General features: G+C 42.8%; 1 protein-coding gene across 3 annotated transcripts in view; it reads right to left on the bottom strand.

The window, feature by feature from the left end:
• AP3B1 (adaptor related protein complex 3 subunit beta 1) overlaps positions 1-23,491 on the bottom strand; it is a 146,027-nt gene that overhangs the window by 121,574 nt on the left and 962 nt on the right. The window contains exon 1 of one of the 3 annotated variants that reach the window (XM_077936309.1): positions 7,107-7,516. The exons of 1 other annotated variant lie outside the window; for it this stretch is intronic. In XM_077936309.1, coding sequence (XP_077792435.1) covers positions 7,107-7,246 — 140 coding nt within the window. In that variant the 5' untranslated portion in view covers positions 7,247-7,516. Of the gene's footprint in view, positions 1-7,106; positions 7,517-23,491 lie in introns of those variants that run through there. One more of the 3 variants, XM_077936305.1, reaches the window with a different exon arrangement.

Genomic DNA, 23,491 nt, shown 5'->3' on the forward strand with positions numbered 1-23,491 from the left:
TCATCTGAGACACACATTAATACTACCCACACATCAGATCACAGGCATTTTCTATCATTTTATGCTATTTGCTAATATTGTGCCACAGTTTGAGACTCAGATTGGACCACGCAGATTTATTAGCTCAAAATTCATTAAGGACTTACTTTATAGGATATTCCATCCAAACCATTCATCCTTTCTGGCTTGTGTGCCTAATGAAACTGGCATACTACTATAGTAGGAGGCACAGTGCCATACTAACAGATGGCCCTGATGGTAAACATGCCAATGAACCAGTATATGCATCACATATAAATATCAGGGCTAGACTACTCTAAAATAAATCCAATCATTTATTTCTATACATTTCCATTACTTTTAAATAAGATGTGTATGCCCAGTGTGCACTAAACTAAAGGATTCTATATATAAATCCTGTATAACAACAGAAGTTATTCCGTCTCTTTCAGCATTAAACTCAGGAATCAGTATTGTACTGAAACACCATCTTCAATCCATTCTCAGCAAAGGAGCCATTTGCAAAACTCAAAGGCAGTTTGCTACCCTGCTGCATTTGCTAGTACACATGTACTCTGAAAAGGGAAAAGGCTCCAATAAATTACAATCACATTTTGTTTGGCAGGAATCTAGTCTAAAGATGCAAATTCATGAAGTTGAACACTATTCTTCTAAATTTTGCCATCTGTTGAAATGTTCACATATTCTACCTACCACTATGCACTTTCCATATAATATGCCTCCAAATTTTGACATTTGGTTAAAGATTTCATTTTTACTGTTGCTGTTAAGATGCAGTTTCCAAAGGTAAGGAAAAGAAAGGCTTTTATAAAATTCACACATTTAAATATGACAGAACACGTTTAATTTGGAATCAGAACAGTAACTGCTGGCAAGAATAAACACTCTTGTATGAGAAACATTCCAAAATATCTGTAAAATCAGAAAATCAGTTCCACCTTAAATCAGCTGAACATTAAAATATTTTATACGTCTCTTCCTAAAGATATTCCAATCAAATAAACTTTACGTGAAGGATCAGTATGAGCTATTGATATCTGGATCTTTTATAAAGCTTGTGGTTCTTGGTTTAAATGGCCAGATTACATCTTGATTAAGGGAACTTCTATCAATACTATTCAGACATTAAAACGAATTTTCAATTCTATCAAGAGATCTGAACCACTGCTTTCTCATCATATCACTCTACCCTCAGGTGAACAAGCTTTGCTATTCATTTCTGTGTTCCTGACATGCTTGGTCTAGTTCTAGCAATCAAAGTATTTGTTAGAAGTACTGCATACTGAATAGTTTGATGACGTTCTTCACCTCTGGTTCAAGTTCTAGAAACACTCTTACTTTTCAATGCAATTCAATTCAACCATTCCACACTTATCTTCAATGATGTAGGGCAGCAACTGACAACCTTTTAGGCCTGTGGACATATTTATAATTTTGAGTGTATACGATGGCATCACCTTCTCTGGATGCTTCTCCTGTCCCCCCAGACATAAAGTGCACACACTACTTTGCTTTTCCCAAAGGGTATGGGTAAAAGTCAGATTCAGCAGAATTAAAACAGTTCCTCTTGACACAGAGTTCCCCCAAAACAGCATCACTGATAGACAGCACAGAAAAGAAAACAACTACCCTACAGATTTGGTGCTTGGATGGAATCTTGGATCCAATTATTTTTGCACAGGATGGCAACTAAACCACAACAAATTACCCAACATATATATATGAACACAGAGGTGACCAATAATTTGATGACATTTTTAGGGGATCCCATGTAAAAATTATGAGTATCCATAACTTGGAACTGTATTTCTCCACGAATTTTATGTTTCAGTCCTTTCAGTCATGGTTCACAAACGTGAACCATGATTTGATGATGTCTGGGGAGGGAACCCATGAAAAAGCATGCAATTTAATGATAATTCATTTTACTGGATCTCAGTTTGCATGTGTACGTGCACATGTGCCCCTTCTGTCACTCCATTCTCTCTGTCTCTGTCAACTCCTAAGGCACCCCACTTTCTCCCCCCAGTAGGGCTGGGCAATATCTGCTTTTCACCATTGTAATATATCACAAGCTAAACATTGAGATATACCAATATATCACAATGTCTGATATAAGGATGGAGCTATGTAGAGGCATTGGCTGGCTTCATGGATATTGCCGCATCGTGATTTTTGCTGGCACCTGCTCTTGTGATTCGCTGCCCCCTGCAGGAGGCAGGGGAGAGCTGAGCCAGCCGTTATAGGGGCTGCAGGAATTGAGAGAAGCATGGGCTGGCTTCAGTTTTCCAACATTGTGATTTCTGCATATTGTTTGTGCGCACACATATCATGATACGCTTGAATTTGTTTTATTTTGGATTGCTTTATTTGATGTTTTAATGTGTTATAAACTGCTTTGAGAGATTTTCTTTAAAATTTAAAGTGGTATAGAAATGAAATGGATCATAAGTCATTGGGGTGGGGTGGGGAATGGCACAGAGGCATTCTGTTGTGGCAAACGTAACCAAGATTTAAGGTGCCATTTGGCAATTAGCTTATACATCTGAGTTTCTAACACTGGAAGCTAGGATGGGTAGAGGTTACCCAGTCAGTTAGTCCTAATTGCCTTAGGCCATGGGTAGGCAAACTAAGGCCTGGGGGCCGGATCCAGCCCAATCACCTTCTAACTCCGGCCCGTGGGTGGTCCGGGAATCAGCGTGTTTCACATGAGTAGAATATGTCCTTTTATTTAAAATGCATCTCTGGGCCATTTGTGGGCACAGGAATTCGTTCATTCCCCACCCCAAAAAAAATATAGTCCGGCCCCCCACAAGATCTGAGGGCTAGTGGACCGGCCCCCTGCTGAAAACGTTTTCTGACCCCTGCCTTAGGCCCTCCCCTCAACAGCCAGGTGTAGAGTTGTAGCCAATCTGAGCTGGGTGATGGACCTCACCCTACAACAGCAGATCCTTCCTGTTGAGTAGGAACTCATGAGTTTGCCATGAGTTCTGCGAACAAGGCTCTCCTTGGTCAGAAGGGAGCAACTACGATAATCTCCCCTGGAGCGGATCTGACTTGCCTGAAAAATCTCTGGATTAGGACCATAGGAGTAAAGGCATATAAAAGCCCCACCCAGCCACATCAGGGTATCCATGCCCATTGCTCCTTGGGTCCTGAACCGGGAAAACACCACCTTTCCATTTTCTGGACTAGCAGCAATGTCCACTCTTGGAAGGCCAAAGCAATCCACTATTTTCTAGAACATCTATGGATGAAGGATCCACTCTGTCTGCAGGTGGCTGACCCAGTCTGCTCAAGTATTGGGGGCACCCGCTATGTGCTCTGCTGATAGGGATTCTAGATACTGTTCCACCCAGGAGAGGAGGCTGGTTGCCTCTTGCATGAGAGCCTGTGACTTGCTTTCACCTTCTTTACATATATATGCCTTGGTGGCAATGCTGTTGGAAAGGATCAGCCTGTGCTTGCCCTCCACCAGCCTCTCAGAGTGGAAGAGGGCCAGTCTGAGTGCTCCGAGTTCCAACCAACTTATGAGTTATTTGGCTTCCTCCTTGGATCAGGTTTCTTGGACATACTGATCTTCTGTGCGGGGTCCACACACCAAGAGGGTCGCATCTGTCATTATCTGCACCCATGGCTGCGCCCTGAAGGAGTGTCCCCTTTCTAAAGCCAGGGAAATCCACCACCTGAGGACCCTAATGGGCCTGTAGGAAGTGGGAGAACATGGGGACTGCAGGTTGGCCCCAGAGCCTGACCTAGCCAGGTGAGTCACTCTGGGGTAAATGGCAGCATCTGGGGGGGGGGAGGCATGAGCAGTTGCCCTCCCTTCCTTTCATGCTTACCAATACTTCTGGGAGCACTGCAGCTTCTAGGACAGGCCATTCAGGTCCCCCATTACCTCTGTGGTCAAAAGACTCACTGTTGGGAACAGGGAGATCCCAGATCCATTTGCATGGGTGGTCTGGTTTCTCAGCCGATGAGTCCGCAGAGAGCTCCCCAATAGTAGTCAAATAACTAAGACTGAGCTTTCAGCAATCCCAAAATTAAGTTACAATAAGCATTTCCTTTTAAATTCTGTTTCACAATACAATCTAAAATTGCCTTGAAAGATCATAATTACTAAGGTGTTTTGTTTTTTTAACAAAAAATAAATCTTCTCTATAAACTCCAAAGTTTCAGAAACAAATGTTTCACTTGCAACAGTGCCTCTTTGAAAATGCCAAATTGCAATGATACATTTTATTGAATATAAAGAAAGGAAACAACTAGATTACGAACAACAAGCAACACAATTACGTTTTAACCACACTTCCCAATTTACAGAATGTAATGAAATCTTATTTGGTAATTAAATGCCAACTTAAACAAGATTGCCAATACAAATTACGTAACAAATGAATTGTGAGACTGCATGTGCCTCCTGCTCCAAAAGCTCTTCAAGACCTTAGATTTACCTGCAAGATCTGCCAACTCAAAATGGCATTTTTGATACCTTTCAGCCTATACAATATTCCAATTCTATGTTCTTCAGTAATCAAGTTTATTAATGGCTCATCTCATCTCATATCAATTTATCATATAAACCATAGGGCCACATTAGATATTCTTCTTACAAAATATTAAGGGCCAAACTAAATATAAAATTAACACAACTTGTTTGGAATGCCATGATTTTTTTTAAGAAAATAAACAGCAGCTTTGGGGTAGTGGGGGAGAAAAATCAGGACCAAAACCAAGGCAGGGTTGTTTTTTAAAGCACTTCAATAAATTTGAACATGAACACACATACACAAAGCTGCTTTCATTGGATGGCAGATTCTTTCTTGATGCAAATAGTAGCTGGGAGGGGCAATTTTTATCAGAACTACAGTGTGGAAGGAACAGGCTAGAAAACCCTCCCTCTTTGCTGCAATCCCAATTCTGACTTGCTTCTCCCATATCTGCTATATAAAGTTAAAGAAGAAGCACACAATACTGTTTAACAAAGTGTGTCTAGTCCCAGGCCTACACTTCTGGGTGGTTGGCAGCAAGCTATCAAATTATGTTTTGGGAATTACATTAACTTACATTTATTAATTTTAATTTTTTACTGGTGTTGGGTATTTTACTAAACTGGACTTTTTAGCATTATGGCTGGTTCTGTTAGTGAATATTTTAGTGTTTTTTGTGTTTTGACTTCTGTATATTTAGGTGTGTTAGGACTCTCTAATAAAAAAACCCACCCAATTTGTGTTAATAGCAAATAAAATGTAAAGCAGAACTCTGAGCTATGTCATCATGATACCTTTTCCCTAGTTAAAGTTAAGACACTGGTGCTGACACTACAAGATGAGCATCTCTTTGTTGTAAAAATTATTTCTCACTTTTATGGATACATGATTTAAAGTAGCTTGCCATGCCACAGAAGACTGAAAATAGGCAGTACTATGTCCGAGAGGTAAAATAAATAATGGCACACAAACAGCATACTGTAGGTAGGAGACTAGTTAGAAGTGAAAGCAGATTAGGGTTTATGTTTCCACTTCTGTGAAAGCAAGGTTTCAAAAGACCACCTGTGAACATGACACATTACTACATAAGACTTATTCCCAAGGCACATGTTCAGGTCTGTATGTGTAAAGTAGCAAAGGTTCCTTAAGGAACCCTATCAGAAGAGAAAGCTAACAAAATTACTCAATTATGTGATTTAAATTAAGTATAAATAATTCTGTTCTATTATTCATCTAGGTTTATAAATGGTTTGAACTTCAACTTTAAAAAGTATTTTCTTCTGTTTTGTTTAAATGAATGAACAGCACTGACTAGCAACCTTTTTGAACTCAAAACCTTTCTAATTTACAATGTTTCAAGAGTACAGACTAATCACTCACTTGTACACACACATGCACACAAAGTAGTATTATCAAGCTATAACCAGCAAAATTAGATATTCTACATGTGGCACTTGTTTTTACTGGAAAATGTATTGTGTTAATTTCCTTGAGAATATTGCAGACAAACCTGAAACACTGAAGTTACAAATAGCAGAATTTATGATTAAGTCTTCTAAATAAAGGGTTCCCAGTACAGTTTATTTCAATTTTAACATTTGTTAAAACAATGGGCACTTGAAGACCATTAAGAGGCTAGCCAAGATCTTGTGGGAACAGAGCACAACATAATCAAATTTAAAAGGGGAGAAAGCATATTGCCACCTCCGGCCCATCAACAAATATGAAATGCTACCAATATTGGCAAGCTGAAATGGCAATATAAAGAGTCCATGGGCCAGTATGAGCGGTAATACGAAATAATACCCCTTCATCAAGCATGAATCAAAGGTTTATCCAGTCTCTCCACTGTGGCCAACCCAACTTGACTGAAGAATCAAAAATAACCTTGTGATCCTATCCCACCCTCAACATAACTTCCGCCAGTGTCTCCCTGATTTCAAAGCTATCAGTGTCTCCAGGAGCACAAGAGTTTGCATGTTTACACAGAAGGAAATCCCTACCAACTTCGCTGTGACTTACTCCCTCGTGCGTTTAGGATTGCAGCATAAAGTGCATAAAACTGAAAGGAGGGGTCCCTGAGGTTTCTCATGCTGCTCTCAGCGGGCACTTCTCCTTACAGTCATTTATTACTTCCCTTGCATCGATATCCTGTATACAACTTTTTACCACGTTAGTAGGAAGAATTCGGACTTCTCCCTTACTCCACAATTCAAGGCAGAAAAGAAAATCCGATACAGCCGTGTTGATCTGCAAAGAAAAACAACTGAGCTCTGAAAGCGACCGCAAGGCAGTAACTTTATTAGGGACCAACTCCCAACGTCACTCAAAGTCGCAGAGCAACTCATAACGGCACAACCCCGCTTAGCTTTGCAGTAAGTTTCACAAAGCACCGTATTAAGGACCCTGAAGTTGTTAATAGGATTTGGGGTGGGAAGGCGGCTGGGAAGCGAGGGGAAGAGAGACCCACGGGCGGCTGAGCTTCTGGTCTCCTCGAAGGAAGCAGCGCCTGCACTTACTTCCCTGAGGAGAGGAAGCCCAGCCCCCGGCCGCCCCAGCCGCGCCTCACCCCGCCTCCGGCCGTTCCTTACTTACTTCTTGGTGTCGCTGCTGAAGAGCCCGAAGGCCGTCGAGGCGGAGGAGGAGGAGGAGGCGGCGGTGGGTGTCGCTTCCTGGCCCACCTCGGGCTGAGCGTCCCCGGCCTGCTCGTTGTAGCCGACATTGTTGGTCGACATGCCCGCGCGCCGTTACTACTACTACTACTACCACCACAACTACTCCCCCCGCCTCCGGTTCCCTCGCGATCCGACTCTTCCCCGGAAGCTGAAGGAAGAGCGGCTGCCGGAGGATAGTCACGTGGCGGCCGAGAGGGGCGGGGAAGAGCGGCCTAGGGGAACTTTCTCCGGCCTGCCTCCAGGCGCCGCCGTTGCCACGGCAACGAGGCCCTTCACGCCCGAAATCCTCCGGCCCGCAGTCACGAGGAAAACCTCCTGCTCGCGACTTCCCGAAGGCGCGCCTTACACCCCCCCCACCCCACCGCGAGTCACGAGGACACGGAGAAGCCGCTGAGCGATGCCACGTCACCCGCTAAGCGGTTGGTCTCGTGCGCGTACTTGGCGCCACGTGTGCGAAGCTAAGCTTTCCTTAGTGCCGGGGCCGGACCACCCTCGAGGCACCTCAGGCGGCAAAATCCCATTGCTTCTCCTCACTTCTCTAGTGATGTGGGGGCTGGAGAAGTGAGGAGAAGCGGAAGCAGCAGCAGTTTCTGATGGGAGGGTCCCTCTACCATGGGAGAAGCGGCTTCTGGCGAGATTTCACCAAAACCTGGAAGTCAGCAAAGCAGGGCAAAAGGTCCCCCGGTGGTGCTGGAGAAGTTTATCTGCTACTGCCAGAGATGTGAGGAGAAGCGGCGTGGTACAGCAGCAGGCCCACCACTACCACCACTGTGCCTCATGATACGATTCAGGAGTGACCAAATTGAGAGGACTCAAGGTCCCTGTTCCTTTCCTAGGTGATCTAGCTGCACAGACACACAAAGAGAGAAAGCAACTAGAGGGTTGTTGAGAAGGCCACTACATTTTAAATGGACAAAGGAGGGTTGAACAGCTTTCCAGAAATTGTACCATGTTATTCCATACTAAATGGTTGGACAGTGTTCTCGAAGCTACAAACATGAGCCTGACCAAACTGCGGGAGGCAGTGGGAGACAGGAGTGCCTGGCGTACTCTGGTCCATGGGGTCACGAAGAGTCGGACACAACTAAACAACAACAACATTCCATACTAAAAATCATACTAGAAAACCCCAAAACCTTAAGCACTGCTATACTCAGGAACATAAGCATCAGCAGAACAGTCACTGTTTCCTGGACAAGCTGGGAGGGGAGAAGAAATCACTGTTCAGAAAAACCCAAAATTACATATACAGTGGTACCTCTTGTTACACACTTAATTCGTTCCGGAGGTCCGTTCTTAACCTGAAACTGTTCTTAACCTGAAGCACCACTTTAGCTAATAGGGCCTGCCGCTGCTGCCGCGCCGCCAGAGCACGATTTCTGTTCTCATCCTGAAGCAAAGTTCTTAATCCGAGATACTATTTCTGGATTAGCGGAATCTGTAACCTGAAGCGTATGTAACCCGAGGTACCACTGTAAATGGTGGGCACAATTCAAAAATCTGCAAACACCATCAAACACATACCTACCTGGCATAGGAAACACCTTGATCAGCAAGGGAGAAACCTTGAAGGAGGTTTTCCCAGGGTGAGGCTCATCCATTGCACCAGGCAAAAATATTTCTCTATAACGAGGCCTTTGGCTGATTAAACAATAGGCTTTTTAATGTAATGGGGGGTATTGGTTTGTTGGTTTTGTTATGTATTTTGTGTTCTCATTTTGTATCTTTATGTTGTGAACTGCTCTGTGATCTTTGGATGAAGGGCTGTATACGGTTTAAATAAATAGATAAATACTGTGAAACTTCTGTTCACCAATTTTCATTTATCACGTTCTGTTGTTTTACTGTTGTTTTATTAAGTTTATGGGGGGGGGTTTCTTGCAAACCATCCTGCAATAATTTATTTGCTGAATGCTCAGGTTGTATATCTAAACAACTGTCATTTTACTGACTGCAATATGGGGCGGGGGAGAGGGTCAGTTGGCCTTATTATGTAGGTACCAGCATACTTTTTAGTGTTAACTGTTACAGTATTATCACTGCATATTTGTTTGGTGCCCTCTTGTGGTTCAGATTGTGAATTACAAAGTTAACCTTAGTTGTAATTTTATTACAGTATGTAAAGGAAGTGGCCGCCTGATCTTATTCATGTCCACTTGTAAGTAAGCCCCACTAAGTTAATTTGAAGTGTGTGTGTGTCTCACACAAACTTGCAATTGTTATCCATATATTTTTTTGTTTCATTAATTATGCAGCAGAAAAAGGGTCACTTCCGGTCAGTATCCAGTATCCAGTATTGCTTCTGAAATATAATTGACCTTCACACTGGCATTGCAGGTTCCATTTCCCCTAAATTTAATATTTATTCTTCCCGGTTAGCAAGAAATCAAACTTTGTTAGTGGAACATTTGCACTCCAGTTGCACCGGATTACTAGGTTAGAGCTTTAAAATTTCTTATCATTTGTTCAGTGGTTCTCTGCTAATTAACCACAGAATCCCCTTGGGGCACTCCAGTAAGAGAGTGGAATCCAGGAGTATTTGCAAACTATAAACCTTCTTCAGTGGGGAGTGCAACCCCTCCCAGAACAGTTTGTCTGCCGAATTCTAGGACATGGGAATCACCCACCCACATCCATCTTATCAGGACTCAGTTGCTGGGGGGCAGGGCGGTTGCACCCATACAGCCCATCACAGTTCCCAGGCACGGGATCCAACACCTTCATAGCCTTTCCTGATTCAAATGTAATAGACAGCTAGAGCTGCATTATTAATGTGCTGGTGACACAGTGCTCCAGATCCTTAGATGACTGCTTCCAATGGTTTCATACAAATAAATGTTAAATAGCATAGGACCCCACAGCCCAAAAACTTTGAGCCAAGTAACAGTGCCCTAATGCTACTTTCTGGCAATGATCCTTCAGGTAGGAACAGAGCTCTGAAAAACAGTATCTCAGCTTCAACCTTCCTGAGTCATTCCCGAAGAGTACTGTACTGGGCAGCTTCCAACACCACCCTTTCAGCCATCTTGGCCAGAAAGTGAAGATTTAGAGTCTGAGCAGATCCAGAGAGGGCCTCTTCAGGAGTCACCACATCCTGCCTCTTTCAGGGTAGTGGGCATAAGTCCCACATGTAGTGCTGTGTTGACTATTCCCTGGACCTATTCAGTCAATCACCTCCTGGAGTTTATCAGCCATGATGGACAGAAATAGAGAGAGAGCATGCTGCTACCCTGACTTCTACAAGTGTCCTGCAGGCTGCAACTAGTTGGTGCTTAAAGACCCTCCAATGGACCTGCACTAATTGTGACATAAAGTTTGGCACAGAGCCAAGTGATTTTACCCTTTGCAAATCTCTTAACAGCAGGCTTTTGAGTGGTCCCTATCAGCTAATTTACCATACTAAAAAGCTCTGCTGGACAATTCACTAAAAACACAATCGAAACAGAGAAGTATGCGCTCTTTTTGCCACTGCCACTGTTACATGCATTGTGGTTGTACTTGTGTTTGATCAAATTCATATTGGGACTTATCCCACCTGTGCTCCAATCATCAGCCAGCCCACTTCATTGTTGCTCAGGGAGCATATACCCAAAGGTATCTTTCTGAGTATAATGTTAATACCATGCCTCTGTGAAATAAAAGCTCATTGAGCTATCAATGCATATCTGAAGTGGAAAAATATCAAAAGGTTGGTTAATAGAACAGTTATGTTGTTAAAACATGGTATAAAATATATATCTTAAGAGCACTAGCTGTTCACATGTACAGATTCTATGCATTTGTTTCTGATAAAGCATCAGAAATGTATTATGGTATTCATAGGAATCATGCCTGTAGAGATGGAGAGTAGGACACATTTTTTCTATTTCATTATTGTAGAAAGGGCCATCTATTGATCAGTTATTTACTCTTGCTAGATATTGAAAACACTTTCTAATAAATTCTAATTAAATCTTTTTCTTAATTAAATCTTAATTTTCTAATTAAATCTTTATTGACCTGTCTCCTGGTTGCAAATAGTGGCTTCTTGTACTGTGGTATAAATGTAAAGCATTTCACTCGCAGCCTGATCCTGTGCTGAGTTAAGTGCATCTCAGTCCATTGGTTTCCATGGGTATGAGGTGCTAAGTCTGCCCAGGATGGGGCTGTCTGTCTGTTGCCATGTCTAGCACTCTGAGCCCTCGAGGAAATGGCAATGCACAAAAGGGACATGGGTCAAGAGTTTGACAGCAGCATAGATTCATAATTGGCTTTACTTGTTTATTATGCAGTGCAATTATAATCTGAGCTGTCTCTTGTGGAATTCTTACTGAGAGGGAAATTATGTAGAAGATTTTGCAGCATTAATAAAGAGTAGCATGATTCGTTTGTTTGATCAGACAATTAAAAAAGCAACAATAGAAATGTCAACAGGACAACAAAATGTGTAATCTTGTATGGGTGTTTGCCTTGGAAACAGACAAAGGCTTTATTGGCATGCTTGAATAATCCATAATATCTAGATATTTTCCCTTGACCTAGTTCACATAATCCAAATCAAAAGTGTCATCATATATTTACAATAGAGGGAAGCTTAGCTCTGCCTGAGCCAGGTTTAGACAATACGTGTTGGTTTCAGAAGAAAAGATAATAAGTTAACCTCTACTTGCTAAGCTATCACTGTATCCCTTCTTCCTTCTGAGCTGTGAAAACTTCAGTTTGCTTGCAAAAAAGAACACTGGGGACATATACAATACTGTTTGTATAGTAATCTGATTAGAAATGTATTGTTTTCAACAAGCAGGAATGTGTGTAAGCATCCTGGAGCAAATTCAACAACCAGTTCCCTAGAGTCAAAGCAGCATTCAAGACAAAGAACAATTTTATTTTTCGAAAAGCCTATGGTTACAATCCTGTGCCCACCTACTTGGGAATTTCTAAGTAAACATGCATTGGATTGGGGTGTCTCTGAACAATCTATGAATCAAAGTGTACCAGCTAAAGGGACACAGGTTTTTTTTTAACAAAAGTTCCACTACAGCAGCAGAACATAAGATCTTCTGGTATATCCATCATGGCAGCAGTATAACACCTCAGATACACTGGTGAAACACTCTGCTGGCAGACTTGTCAGTGGAATGATTAAAATGTGGTGGGGTCACAGATGATAAGGAAGGAACGGGGGGGGGGTACCCATCCTTCCCCACCGCTCCCTGAAGGGGTCCGAGGCGATGGCCCCTGCAGTGCCCAGCCGGCCTCGAACCCTCAGCCCCCGCACCATTGCATAGGCACCACACTGTACCCCTGCCTTGTAAATAAAAGGCTCTCTTTCCTGTCTTCACGCGGGCGGAATAAGCCCCATCTTTCCTATGCCTTTCTCTCGCCCTATTCCTAACGTGAGTCTCCCTAGAGTCAAAGCAGCATTCAAGACAAAGAACAATTTTATTTTTCGAAAAGCCTATGGTTACAATCCTGTGCCCACCTACTTGGGAATTTCTAAGTAAACATGCATTGGATTGGGGTGTCTCTGAACAATCTATGAATCAAAGTGTACCAGCTAAAGGGACACAGGTTTTTTTTTAACAAAAGTTCCACTACAGCAGCAGAACATAAGATCTTCTGGTATATCCATCATGGCAGCAGTATAACACCTCAGATACACTGGTGAAACACTCTGCTGGCAGACTTGTCAGTGGAATGATTAAAATGTGGTGGGGTCACAGATGATACGGAAGGAACGGGGGGGGGTACCCATCCTTCCCCACCGCTCCCTGAAGGGGTCCGAGGCGATGGCCCCTGCAGTGCCCAGCCGGCCTCGAACCCTCAGCCCCCGCACCATTGCATAGGCACCACACTGTACCCCTGCCTTGTAAATAAAAGGCTCTCTTTCCTGTCTTCACGCGGGCGGAATAAGCCCCATCTTTCCTATGCCTTTCTCTCGCCCTATTCCTAACGTGAGTCTGGAAAGCATTGAAACCTTTAGAAATTGATATAAAATCAACCACAACTCCGATTTTCTCCATCCTGGTGACATTCAACTCAGTTGCCTCTGGACTCCATGTTGCTACCCCTACCTCCATAATCTTCAAGACGACAAGTCACGTACACAGGAACTTCTTAATCCTGTCAGATCGTCCTGCCTAACCCTTCCTCCGGGCAATACCAGGTGGCAGACGATGCATATCACTGTCCCATTGTCCTGCCACCACCGGTACTCAAGAAATGTTTATTCATGTATATCCCTCACTCTGCACATTCCCCCCTCCCTTGTCTTAAATGTTAATCAGTGTAACCCCACCTCTCTGTAAACATATTCATGACGTGTGTAATATATTCACGATGCAATCCGTGAAACCCAACCTTCTCATTATGTATTCATGACGTTTCTTGCACTGTAATCTGGGACTTGGAGGGAACTTTTAAAAGTTTATGTCGCCCCATTCTCGGGGTTCAATCTTGTCTTGAACCTGTTGCGCAATAAACTTGGATCTCCTGCAGTTTGCTCCTGTCCGTCTGAGTTCATTTTCTTCCGCAGGGACCCGCGGACTTACTTAGTCCGACGAGCTGGGTGACAGAATAGCCCTGCACCCAGATTTTTCCGTAACACAGACAACCCACAAACATGCTTACATCATATCCTATACCGTTTCAATTCATGACCACATGCTCTGCTTATATGATATTGCAGATATTAATACTGTGCAGCCTGAAGTGACTGGATGCATAAAAACTGACTCCTTTTGGAATAAAAATTGTCTAGACCCATTTGTTTGATTCAAAACTTTACTTGCAGAACTTTCTTCAAAACAGAACAAAAACATCAAAGATATATCCAAAAAAATTCATAAAACATATGGTTATCCAAGCACAGGCTCAACATCTTTTTAGAAATAAAATAACTTATCAAAGCTGAAAAACACAGTTCTCCCCCTCACAGGATTCATTAGTCTGAACTCCAGCTCTTAAGGCTGTTGAGCTCCTGGAGAGGCATCTTACTCCCACAGAGCTTCAGCCACAACCCTTCCAAGACAGAGAAATTTGCAATTCACTACCTCTTGTGTTATCTAAGGTTAACCACAAATGTGTTAGCTAGCAGAGAACAACAATAACAATTATCAACCCATCAAGGAGCTCAGAGTCCTATTCTTGACTTCAATATAGTTCCATGGAAAATCACCATGTTAAAGCCTTCAGTAATACACATTAAGGCATTCTCTATTTCAGTGTCAATTAAAAAATTACACTTAACATATATTTATCATAAACACCTAGGTAGTCGCTATTGGAAAAAGGATGCTAGACTAGAAGCATCCTCCTAATTCAACCAGATTATTTATTTCATTCACAAGCAAGGGAGAATTCTGTTTGGTGAACTGAAAGTAATGAGATGCAGAAAATGGCACAAGGTACAACACATTTCAGATGTGTTGAAGGGCAGGAAAAAGTAAGCTTAGTTTTCTAACTAAAACATGAATGCTAAGGGTAACTACAAACTGCCTGCTGTGTGATGGCCAATCAAACTACCTGCATGGTAAACTGGCTGCTTGTTACCATTCCTCAGATGTGTCAGTGTGACACCATTTCACCTCCTAGCTGAAAACTGCGTACAACCAGCTCCCTCAGATCAGTTGCCCTATTGTGAGTCTACAAGCAGCCTCTTGGCTCTCTGTGGTAACCCAGTAATGAAGAGGAAAAAAGGTGCAGAAAGGATACAGTCCAGAAACCAATAACATTTTGCAGAGAGTGAAACATTTAACTTATTTGCCCTACTGTAAAATCTTTTCTAATATTTGATCATTCATAAATGGTTTCTGGATGGAATGTAACAAATTGTCTGAGAATCAGATCTGTAAGCATTTGCTACACTCAAGTGCGCTTGTATATGAACGAGGTGAAAAGGCCAATAAATTATTTTCTTGGCAGATCAAGGATGAGGAATTTGAGAGATCTATTTTGGAAACAACACTAGATACACAGATGGTAATTTCAGACTAGCAGAAAATTAATCAAGCTTTTTTGTCACAGAGTCCTCGTACAGTTTGCCTCAGTGCAGTGTCCATACAGGGCTCGGTTGTGGGAGCTTGAAGCTTTCAGACATGCAAGTTGGTGCTTTTGTAATGCAGTTTCTCTTCTCGGCTTTGAAAGGAAATAGAAATTTATCTGTTCTAAAGGTCAGAGAGCTCTTCCAAAGCTTTTGCTTTCATAGGTGATGCGAGGGGAAAACCGACTAGCACAAAACCACATACAGTGGTACCTCAGGTTACATATGCTTCAGGTTACATACGCTTCAGGTTACAGACTCCGCTAACCCAGAAATAGTACCTCGAGTTAAGATCTTTGCTTTAGGATGAGAACAGAAATTGTGCTTCGGCAGCGCAGCAGCAGCTAGAGGCCCCATTAGCTAAAGTGGGGCTTCAGGTTAAAACAGTTTCTGGTTAAGCAAGGACCTCTGGAATGAATTAGGTACGTAACCAGAGGTACCACTGTAGTAAGAAAAGTATTGTATGTAAACTATAAGTATTTTTAAACTACAAAAAATAGGAAACATATTAATGCAGAGATTGACCCTCAATGTGAGTGTCTTATTTCACCAGTCACAAAGTGAATCAAACTTTTAGATTTTTTCACAAGGATTCCTAATGCAAATGCACACAAGCACGCACACACACTGGAAAAGATTAGCCATCTTGAATGTGTAACGGTGAGAATGCTGCCATCTACGCCAGGCATCCCCAACCTTCGGCCCTCCAGATGTTTTGGACTACAATTCCCATCATCCCTGACCACTGGTCCTGTTAGCTAGGGATCATGGGAGTTGTAGGCCAAAACATCTGGAAGGCCACAGGTTGGGGATGCCTGATCTAGGCTGTCAAGGTCAAAGTGTTACGTAATGTCATCTAGACTGTCAAAGACGGGGGGGGGGGAGAGAGAGAAACAAGAGAAAATGGGAAAGGACTAAGTGCTCTTTCACACATGAAGCCAATGTGAAGAGGCATAGCTCAGTGACAGAGCATCTGCTTTGCATGCAGAAGATCCCTGTTCAATCTCCAGGTTGGTCTGAAAATGTCCCCTATCTGAAATCCATTAGAGCCACCACTACCAGTCAGTGTGGACAAATACTGAGCTGAATGGACCAATGATCTGAGTTCCTTTGTTCCAATATTCCAAACTTAACCAAATGTGAGACTGCAGTCATATATCAGCTTTGTAGAACAATATCACTGATGTGTTTTTCACAGAAGCAAACTCCTCTTTTCTGACTGATGTTAACAGAAAATCCACTTTATCATTCTTGGGTTGCAGGTGTGTTTACTCTGATGACATGCAGTAGAAGTATGGTGAAACTAACGTATCAGACAAAATCTTAGCTTGAAATTCTTTGCCACAATTGTGCTTTTGACTCTGTATTAATCTGAACAGATCAGGTTTACTAAATGTCTTTTCCAAAGGGAAGACTTCAGAGTAACTAAAACACATTCTAAAGATTTAGTAACAAAGATACTTCAGCAGCCTGCAGTCAAATGGCAGGTTGAACTCATGTGAAGCTATGAACTACTCCAATTATCCCAAACAAACAGGTTTAAAACCCCTGTGGATTTCAGTAGCACTGCTACTTGGTTAACAGAGTGGCTGGAAGTCACCAGAACAGCTACTTCCCACGGTTCCTGATTTACTGCTGTAGTTTGCAATCCAGGTCACAGGGTACAGTTTGGGGAACAGTATTATGATATTTAGAGTTTCAATTTCTTATTTCACGATGTAATAGTTTACTATATATTTAACAAACAGTACACACTGTTTTATTGTAAATACAACTTCTAAGTGGTTTGCAAAAATTAACATTAAAATTTTCGGTTAAAAAAATCCAGGAACAAAAAAAATCAAAATAGAATTACAAGCAAGTTTAAGATAAAAACAGATAAAAACAGATGTTGACTTCCATGTGCTGGGAAAGGCTTGCCTGAATTTTTCTTTCTGTAATTCCAACTGTGAGCACCAGAGGTAGATGTTTTCACAGAAAACATTAAAATTAACTTCACTTAATAATCACTGCTTACTGCCACTATTAACATTTCCCAGTTTACACTTTATGAACAGGAATATAGTCTGGCATTTACCTCTAAGACTGAAATCCCATATACTGTATTCACTAAACCAGGAATAGACAAGTGTAACATAAGATTGTATTATTAAGTCCTTAACTTAGAAACATAGAATTGTATCGTTGGAAGAGACCAATCTCCTGCAATGCTCGAAGTTTTTGCCCAACATGGGGTTTGAACCCATGATCCTGAGATTAAGAGTCTCATGCTCTAATAACTGAGCTTCCAACAATTAGTGCTCTTAGTGCTACATGACTACCACAGTCATCCCCTATAAAGAGCAAAAAACTAACTATAGCAGGAATGCAATCCCCAACACATAACTGCACACATGGTTATTTTTATTGAGCTTTTCTGCTACACACAAAAAATGAAGAGAGTGAGGCCAGTGTAACAAGACGAATCTGCATAAATGCAGTTGTTGGCTGCTAGATGGGACTGGTGAGAGTTGCAACCTACAATACGTGGCAGCGCTTTTACCAATAAATAGTTTATCCTAATGTTCAATAGACATCTAGCCTCCTGTAACTTGAGCTCATTAGATCTGGGCTCTCATTACAACAGCCTGTCGTGGCTCCCACTCATTGAAGAACTCAGGTTGCAGTTTCTATCCACAGCTTCAATGCTCAAATCAGCACACTATACAGTATAGGTAAATTGAAGTTCTGGGGCACAGCATACATGCACATGGCTGCACAAGCAAAGACAGAGACCGAGCAATGACATGGCCCCTGCAACACTGTTCCAAGGGAAAGGGGTGGGCACAACGAAGTGCAGCAACTGGTTCTGCTTCTTAGACTGGGCGTACAACCATCTGCTCACGCCTGCACTGGTGTCTCCATGACAGGCAATGGAGGAAGTGTTACTGCCTCATCAAAAGCTGATGGAACAGGTGGAGCAACAATCTCCTCTGGAGAGGTGGGACTGCACTTGGTTTCTGACAGCTCCAGAGGTGGAGTTGTGGTGCGATAGGCGAGCCAGAACCAGCTTCTGGCAGCTGTAGTGGTGGAGCCTGTGCCTTGTACTGTGGGGATTGATGGGGAGATGGGACAAAGCGAGGGAAATTCCACATACACCCACCCACAGGCTCGTCCCCAGGATCTCCTAACCCAGAGAGAAAGCTTCCCAGCCCACTGGATCCCTCCCCAGTGTCATCTGTCTTGACTCAGCACTGGACACTATTCCAGATCCAACAGGTATGGAGAAAAAGTTGCACTTGTTAACTGCTTCTATTAATGCAGCTTAGAGTGGCATTAGAGATTTTCCCCTACTAGCACTGCACTGCTGACCCAGGTTCTGCTTGTGATCAACTGCAATCTAGATAGCTCTTTCACAGGTACTACTGCTAGGCCAGGAATTTCTCCATCCTATGCCTGTGTGTTTTTGTCTTCTGCCTAAATGGAGAGTTTTGCAGTTGTTCCTGTGGAATTTCATTTTGTTAGTTTCATCACAGTTTTCCATTCCATCAAGCTTGATGAGGACTTTGAGGAGTTTTGCAACCAGCTATGAATCCTCATGACAGTATTATAATCGAGCCAGCATTTAGCCAGTTTGCTAATCAAAAGATCATGGGGAACTTTGTCAAATGTTATGCTGAAATCAAGATAAATTACATCCACAGCAGAGAGAGCACTATTCTATGACACTATTCTATGAATGTTTACTTGAAGGGAAGTCATCTGTCTCTTCCACATATTTTGCCACTTCATAGCCTTGCAATCTGCCTAATATAACCTATTATTTATTGGCCTTATCATCTGCTCAATATAAAATAGCTGAAATCTTCTCCTAGACCAGATAAACTAAATAGTTCAGTTTGCGTCATGTGGCGTATCATGAAACATTCTTACAGCTATTTTCTGCATTTTATTTTTCCTTACTAGCTTTTATTGTACTCAAATAAAAGAAGTGGAAAATGTAGTAGAGTCAGCCAGTAAAACTTATGCTTCTGTTCAAAACAAGCACATGGTTGGAAGAGTTTAATTTCACCAGCTACATTTTATAATATTTATGCAGTTCTTTGTTTGCTGCATTTCATGTGCAAAAACAAATACCTAAGTAGCTTTTACTAACAGGAAAAGAGAGCAAATGAGGATAGACATAAATGACACATTTCACCAGGTTTAATGGGGTGAGCAATCCTAAAAACAAGGTTATTTTCTTCTGACCCTCCATTTCCAATTTGGGATGTAGATGTAATGTGGTCCACTCATATAAGGCAGTCACACGGGTTCCACTTCACTGGCATACCTGAGTGTTGTCACACACAATAAAGTACCTTCTTAGAACTTAGATCAAGGGTAGGCAACCTAAGGCCCGTGGGCCGGATCCGGCCCAATTGCCTTCTCAATCCGGCCCGCGGACAGTTCGGGAATCAGTGTGTTTTTACATGAGTAGAATGTGTCCTTTTATTTAAAATGCATCTCTGGGTTATTTGTGGGGCCTGCCCGGTGTTTTTACATGAGTAGAATGTGTACTTTTATTTAAGATGCATCTTTGGGTTATTTGTGGGGCATAGGAATTCGTTTATTCCCCCCCCCCCAAAAAAAATAGTCCGCCCCCCCACAAGGTCTGAGAGAAGGTGGACTGGCCCATGGCTGAAAAAGGTTGCTGATCCCTGACTTAGATAAAAAACCTCAACAAAGATAGCTAAAGAATTTGTTGCTTGAGGCAGTGATCTAGGAGAACACCTTCATTAAGCAGGAGTTACTGTGTGTGTTTTTCAGCTTCTCTCCTGGTTCAGGGTCTGTGGTAAATCAGTATACCTGGGAGCTGTAAAACAGAAGCAGGTAAACAGTTGCCACATGACAGAAGATGAGGTCAGGCAATGAGACTTGGATGGTAAGGGGACGATGGGTTGAAGGGCTGGAATGTGGAGGTAAACAGGGACTAGATCAGTGTTTCCCAACCACTGTTCCGCGGCACACTAGTGTGCCGCGAGATGTTGCCTGGTGTGCCGTGGGGAAAATTCGAAAGATTTTTTTTTTTTTGGTAAAAGTCAAATTAGGTCCTAATCTATCCCTCGAGCGCCTCTTGTCCGTTATTGTGACGCATGAAGCGTGTTCCCGCCCACTCCCCGCCCTCCCTTGCTTCTCTCTCTCTCTCTGTGGCGTTCTCCGCCGCTTCCTGCTGGGCATGCGCAGCTCGCCTCGCACTTCCATTCCGGCCCCTCCTTCCCCCGACTACCCCGCCGCTCCATTCCTTTCTCTTTCTCGCGTGTCAGAGAGCGGCGGCGCGAGCGCGGCGGTTCCCTCAGGGCTGACGGAGGGCTCGAGGAGGAGGAGGCAGGATGTGGAGGCGGAGAAAGCGGCGGCGGCCAACCCCCACCTCCGGCTCGAGGCCCGCGTAGAAAGCTGAGGGGGAGAGATAGATAGAGGTGGGCGGCGGCGACGACGACCACGACCAACCGCCACAGTAGTTGTAGCGGTGGCAACGGCGAGCAGGGACTCCCGCTCTCTCTCCGTCGTGTCTCTCTCTCTCTCTCTCTCTCGGGCCCGTCCGTTGAGTCTCCCGCGCGCCTCGGCTACAAGATGAGCATCGAGATCCCGCCGGGTCTGACTGAGCTGCTGCAGGGCTACACGGTGGAGGTGCTGCGGCACCGGCCCCCGGACCTGCTGGCCTTCGCCGCCGAGTACTTCGCCAAGCCACGCTCTCCTTCCTGCCTCGCTTTGCTGCCTCCTCCCCCCCACCCCCAAAGCTTGGAGGTTCCCCGGCGCCGACCCGCAGGTTTGACCCCCTTCTCACACCTGTTCGCACTCCTTGCACGGAATGGGGCGGATGGGGAGGAACGGGGCTTGCCGCTGCCTCCGCTCGCCCTCCCCCCCTCCGCCGGCGGTCCCGCGATTCTTGGCTTTTTGGCGGTTGGCACAGAAGGAAGGCAAGGGGGAGGGGAAAAAAATTGAATCTTACACTTTCGTGCGTCCCTCCCGGCGTGACGCTGCGCGCTGACGTCACGGGGCTGTAATGGTGGTGTGCCTCAAGATTTTTTTCATGAAACAAGTGTGCCTTTGCCCAAAAAAGGTTGGGAAACACTGGACTAGATCTTTGTCTCAACTTAGCCAGACCAAATATGACAAGCTAGCTGCCATAAAAATGGGGTTTGGGGCATATTGCACAAAAGCTAAAGTGTGGCTTTTGACAGGTTATGTACGTTGTAAAGAATATTCCTTTTAAATAAGCCAACTTAAGCATAATAAACAAAAGCTGCCCTTGGTGCTACAAAGAAATTGTATTTTAATTTCCCCCTATCAAATTAGGAGCACTGTATGGAATAAAGAATATTGTCTAATACCTCAACATACCAGGAAGAAATATGACTAAAAATGAGCATGTAATCTCATCAGTATCACAGCAGATGAAGATTTAGCATGAGTATGGACATCAATTTCTGCTAAGCACCATCAGATTGATTTACCTGTAATTTCTAGTGCCATTAGGAAAAGGATTGTGGGTTTACCTTATTGTAAATGTGTTATTTTTAGATACAGTGAAAAAAGGAGCACCCATCTTTTTGTTGTTTTGTTTAGTCATTTAGTCGTGTCTACAAGCACAACAAAAAGATGGGTGCTCCTTTTTTCACCCATCTTTGTTTTATTACATTTACTATATGGAGATGGACCTGCATGATAGGAACAGTGGCACATGCTTTATTATCAAGCCTATTTAACTAAAGGGAATGGGCAGATTTTGATCTGAAATTAAGGATTCAATAACCCTAGGCACACTTATGTTGGAGCAAGCCTCACTGAACTTAACAGGGCTTACCTCTGAATAAAATTCAATGCATTGGATTGGCCCACATAGCTTTAATGATAGATTATTAATTGCCTAAATACCTTTTTAGCTTGATTGCTTTTTGATTAGGCTGCAATTAAAACTTGCAACCTAATCAAAAGGCAATAAAGCTAACAAGAAGGGAACTTGGGACAGAGCCATCATGGACAACTCTTGGATGCTTATGCATAAAGAGCATGTGCTTATGCATAAAGCCCCCATTGGGTGGGGTTCTCACCATGGAGGCCTGAGGCCCAAAGCTGATTTACATATGGGCTGAGCTAGCTGCAGCACAGGGCCTTATAATCTAGGGGGGCCTTGGCCTATGGCAAAATAAAAAATTAAACAGGCAGATTTTACTATATAGGCCCAGTTGCTTAGTAATATTAAACATGTGGTGTATGAATCTATGACTGTATAACAATTACACAAGTGCACACTCTACTGTTTAGTAATTTCACAGAGGCTTTAAAACTACTCAGAATCAAATGATAAAGCAATACAAGTGTTCTGATCACTGCCTTTTATATCACTGTGAATCACAATATTTAATTTTGAGTTTTTGTGAAAAAAATGATGAGTAAGCGCTATGAAAGTGCTGCTAGTAAATGAAAGAAAAAACAAAACAAAACAAAACAAAACAGAAGGAAATACTCAAATGTTTAAAGCCAATCATGTCATATGGCTTTGTACACCAAGCAGAAACAGTCCTACATAATCCATCATATAGAACATTCATGTTTACAAACAAAAGAAAATCAAGTAGACTACACTGAGTAGTCTGAGCAGACTGAAAAACAACCAGTTCACATACAGAACACAGCCTCCCAAGACCTTCAAGGAGAATTGTTGTCGGTAACAACCACTACAAGTACAGAAACAACTGTGCAGAAAGTACAGAAAGTGACAACGAAGTGATAGGACCTATGACCCAAGAATTAACACAAGGTGCTGAAGGAACATACCATGAGATGGTTGCAGTTCAAGCTCTTTACTGTCTTAAAGTATTGGAAAATAAAGCAAATTATCTGAGTGAAAACCCTTACATTGCAGACACAAAAATACCAATAGTTCATGCTACTAGTGATTTTAGAGACAATAATGTCATAGGTTTATGGTCCACATTAAATAACAAGGAAATATCATTCTGGGTTGAGAAAGGTCTATCGGAATGCCAGCACTGGGATGGACCTTTTACCACTTTGAAGCAAACATCTAAAAACCAAGTCTGGATCTGTTCAAAAAATTATTCTATTCCACCAAAGTAAATGGATAAATCTACCCTCAAGAATGGCTAGTGTATTCCCCCACAAAAGGAAGTGTGTACCGTTTTGTGCACAAACCTTTCTCTAACCAAACTACCTCAACTACAACTTTAGGTTCTACTGGATTTGATGATTGGCATCACACTTATCTTGTTCAAACCCATGGAAACTCTAAAAATCATACA

The sequence above is a fragment of the Podarcis muralis genome, chromosome 11, assembly GCF_964188315.1.
Source record: "Podarcis muralis chromosome 11, rPodMur119.hap1.1, whole genome shotgun sequence".
Classification (NCBI taxonomy): Eukaryota; Metazoa; Chordata; class Lepidosauria; order Squamata; family Lacertidae; genus Podarcis; species Podarcis muralis.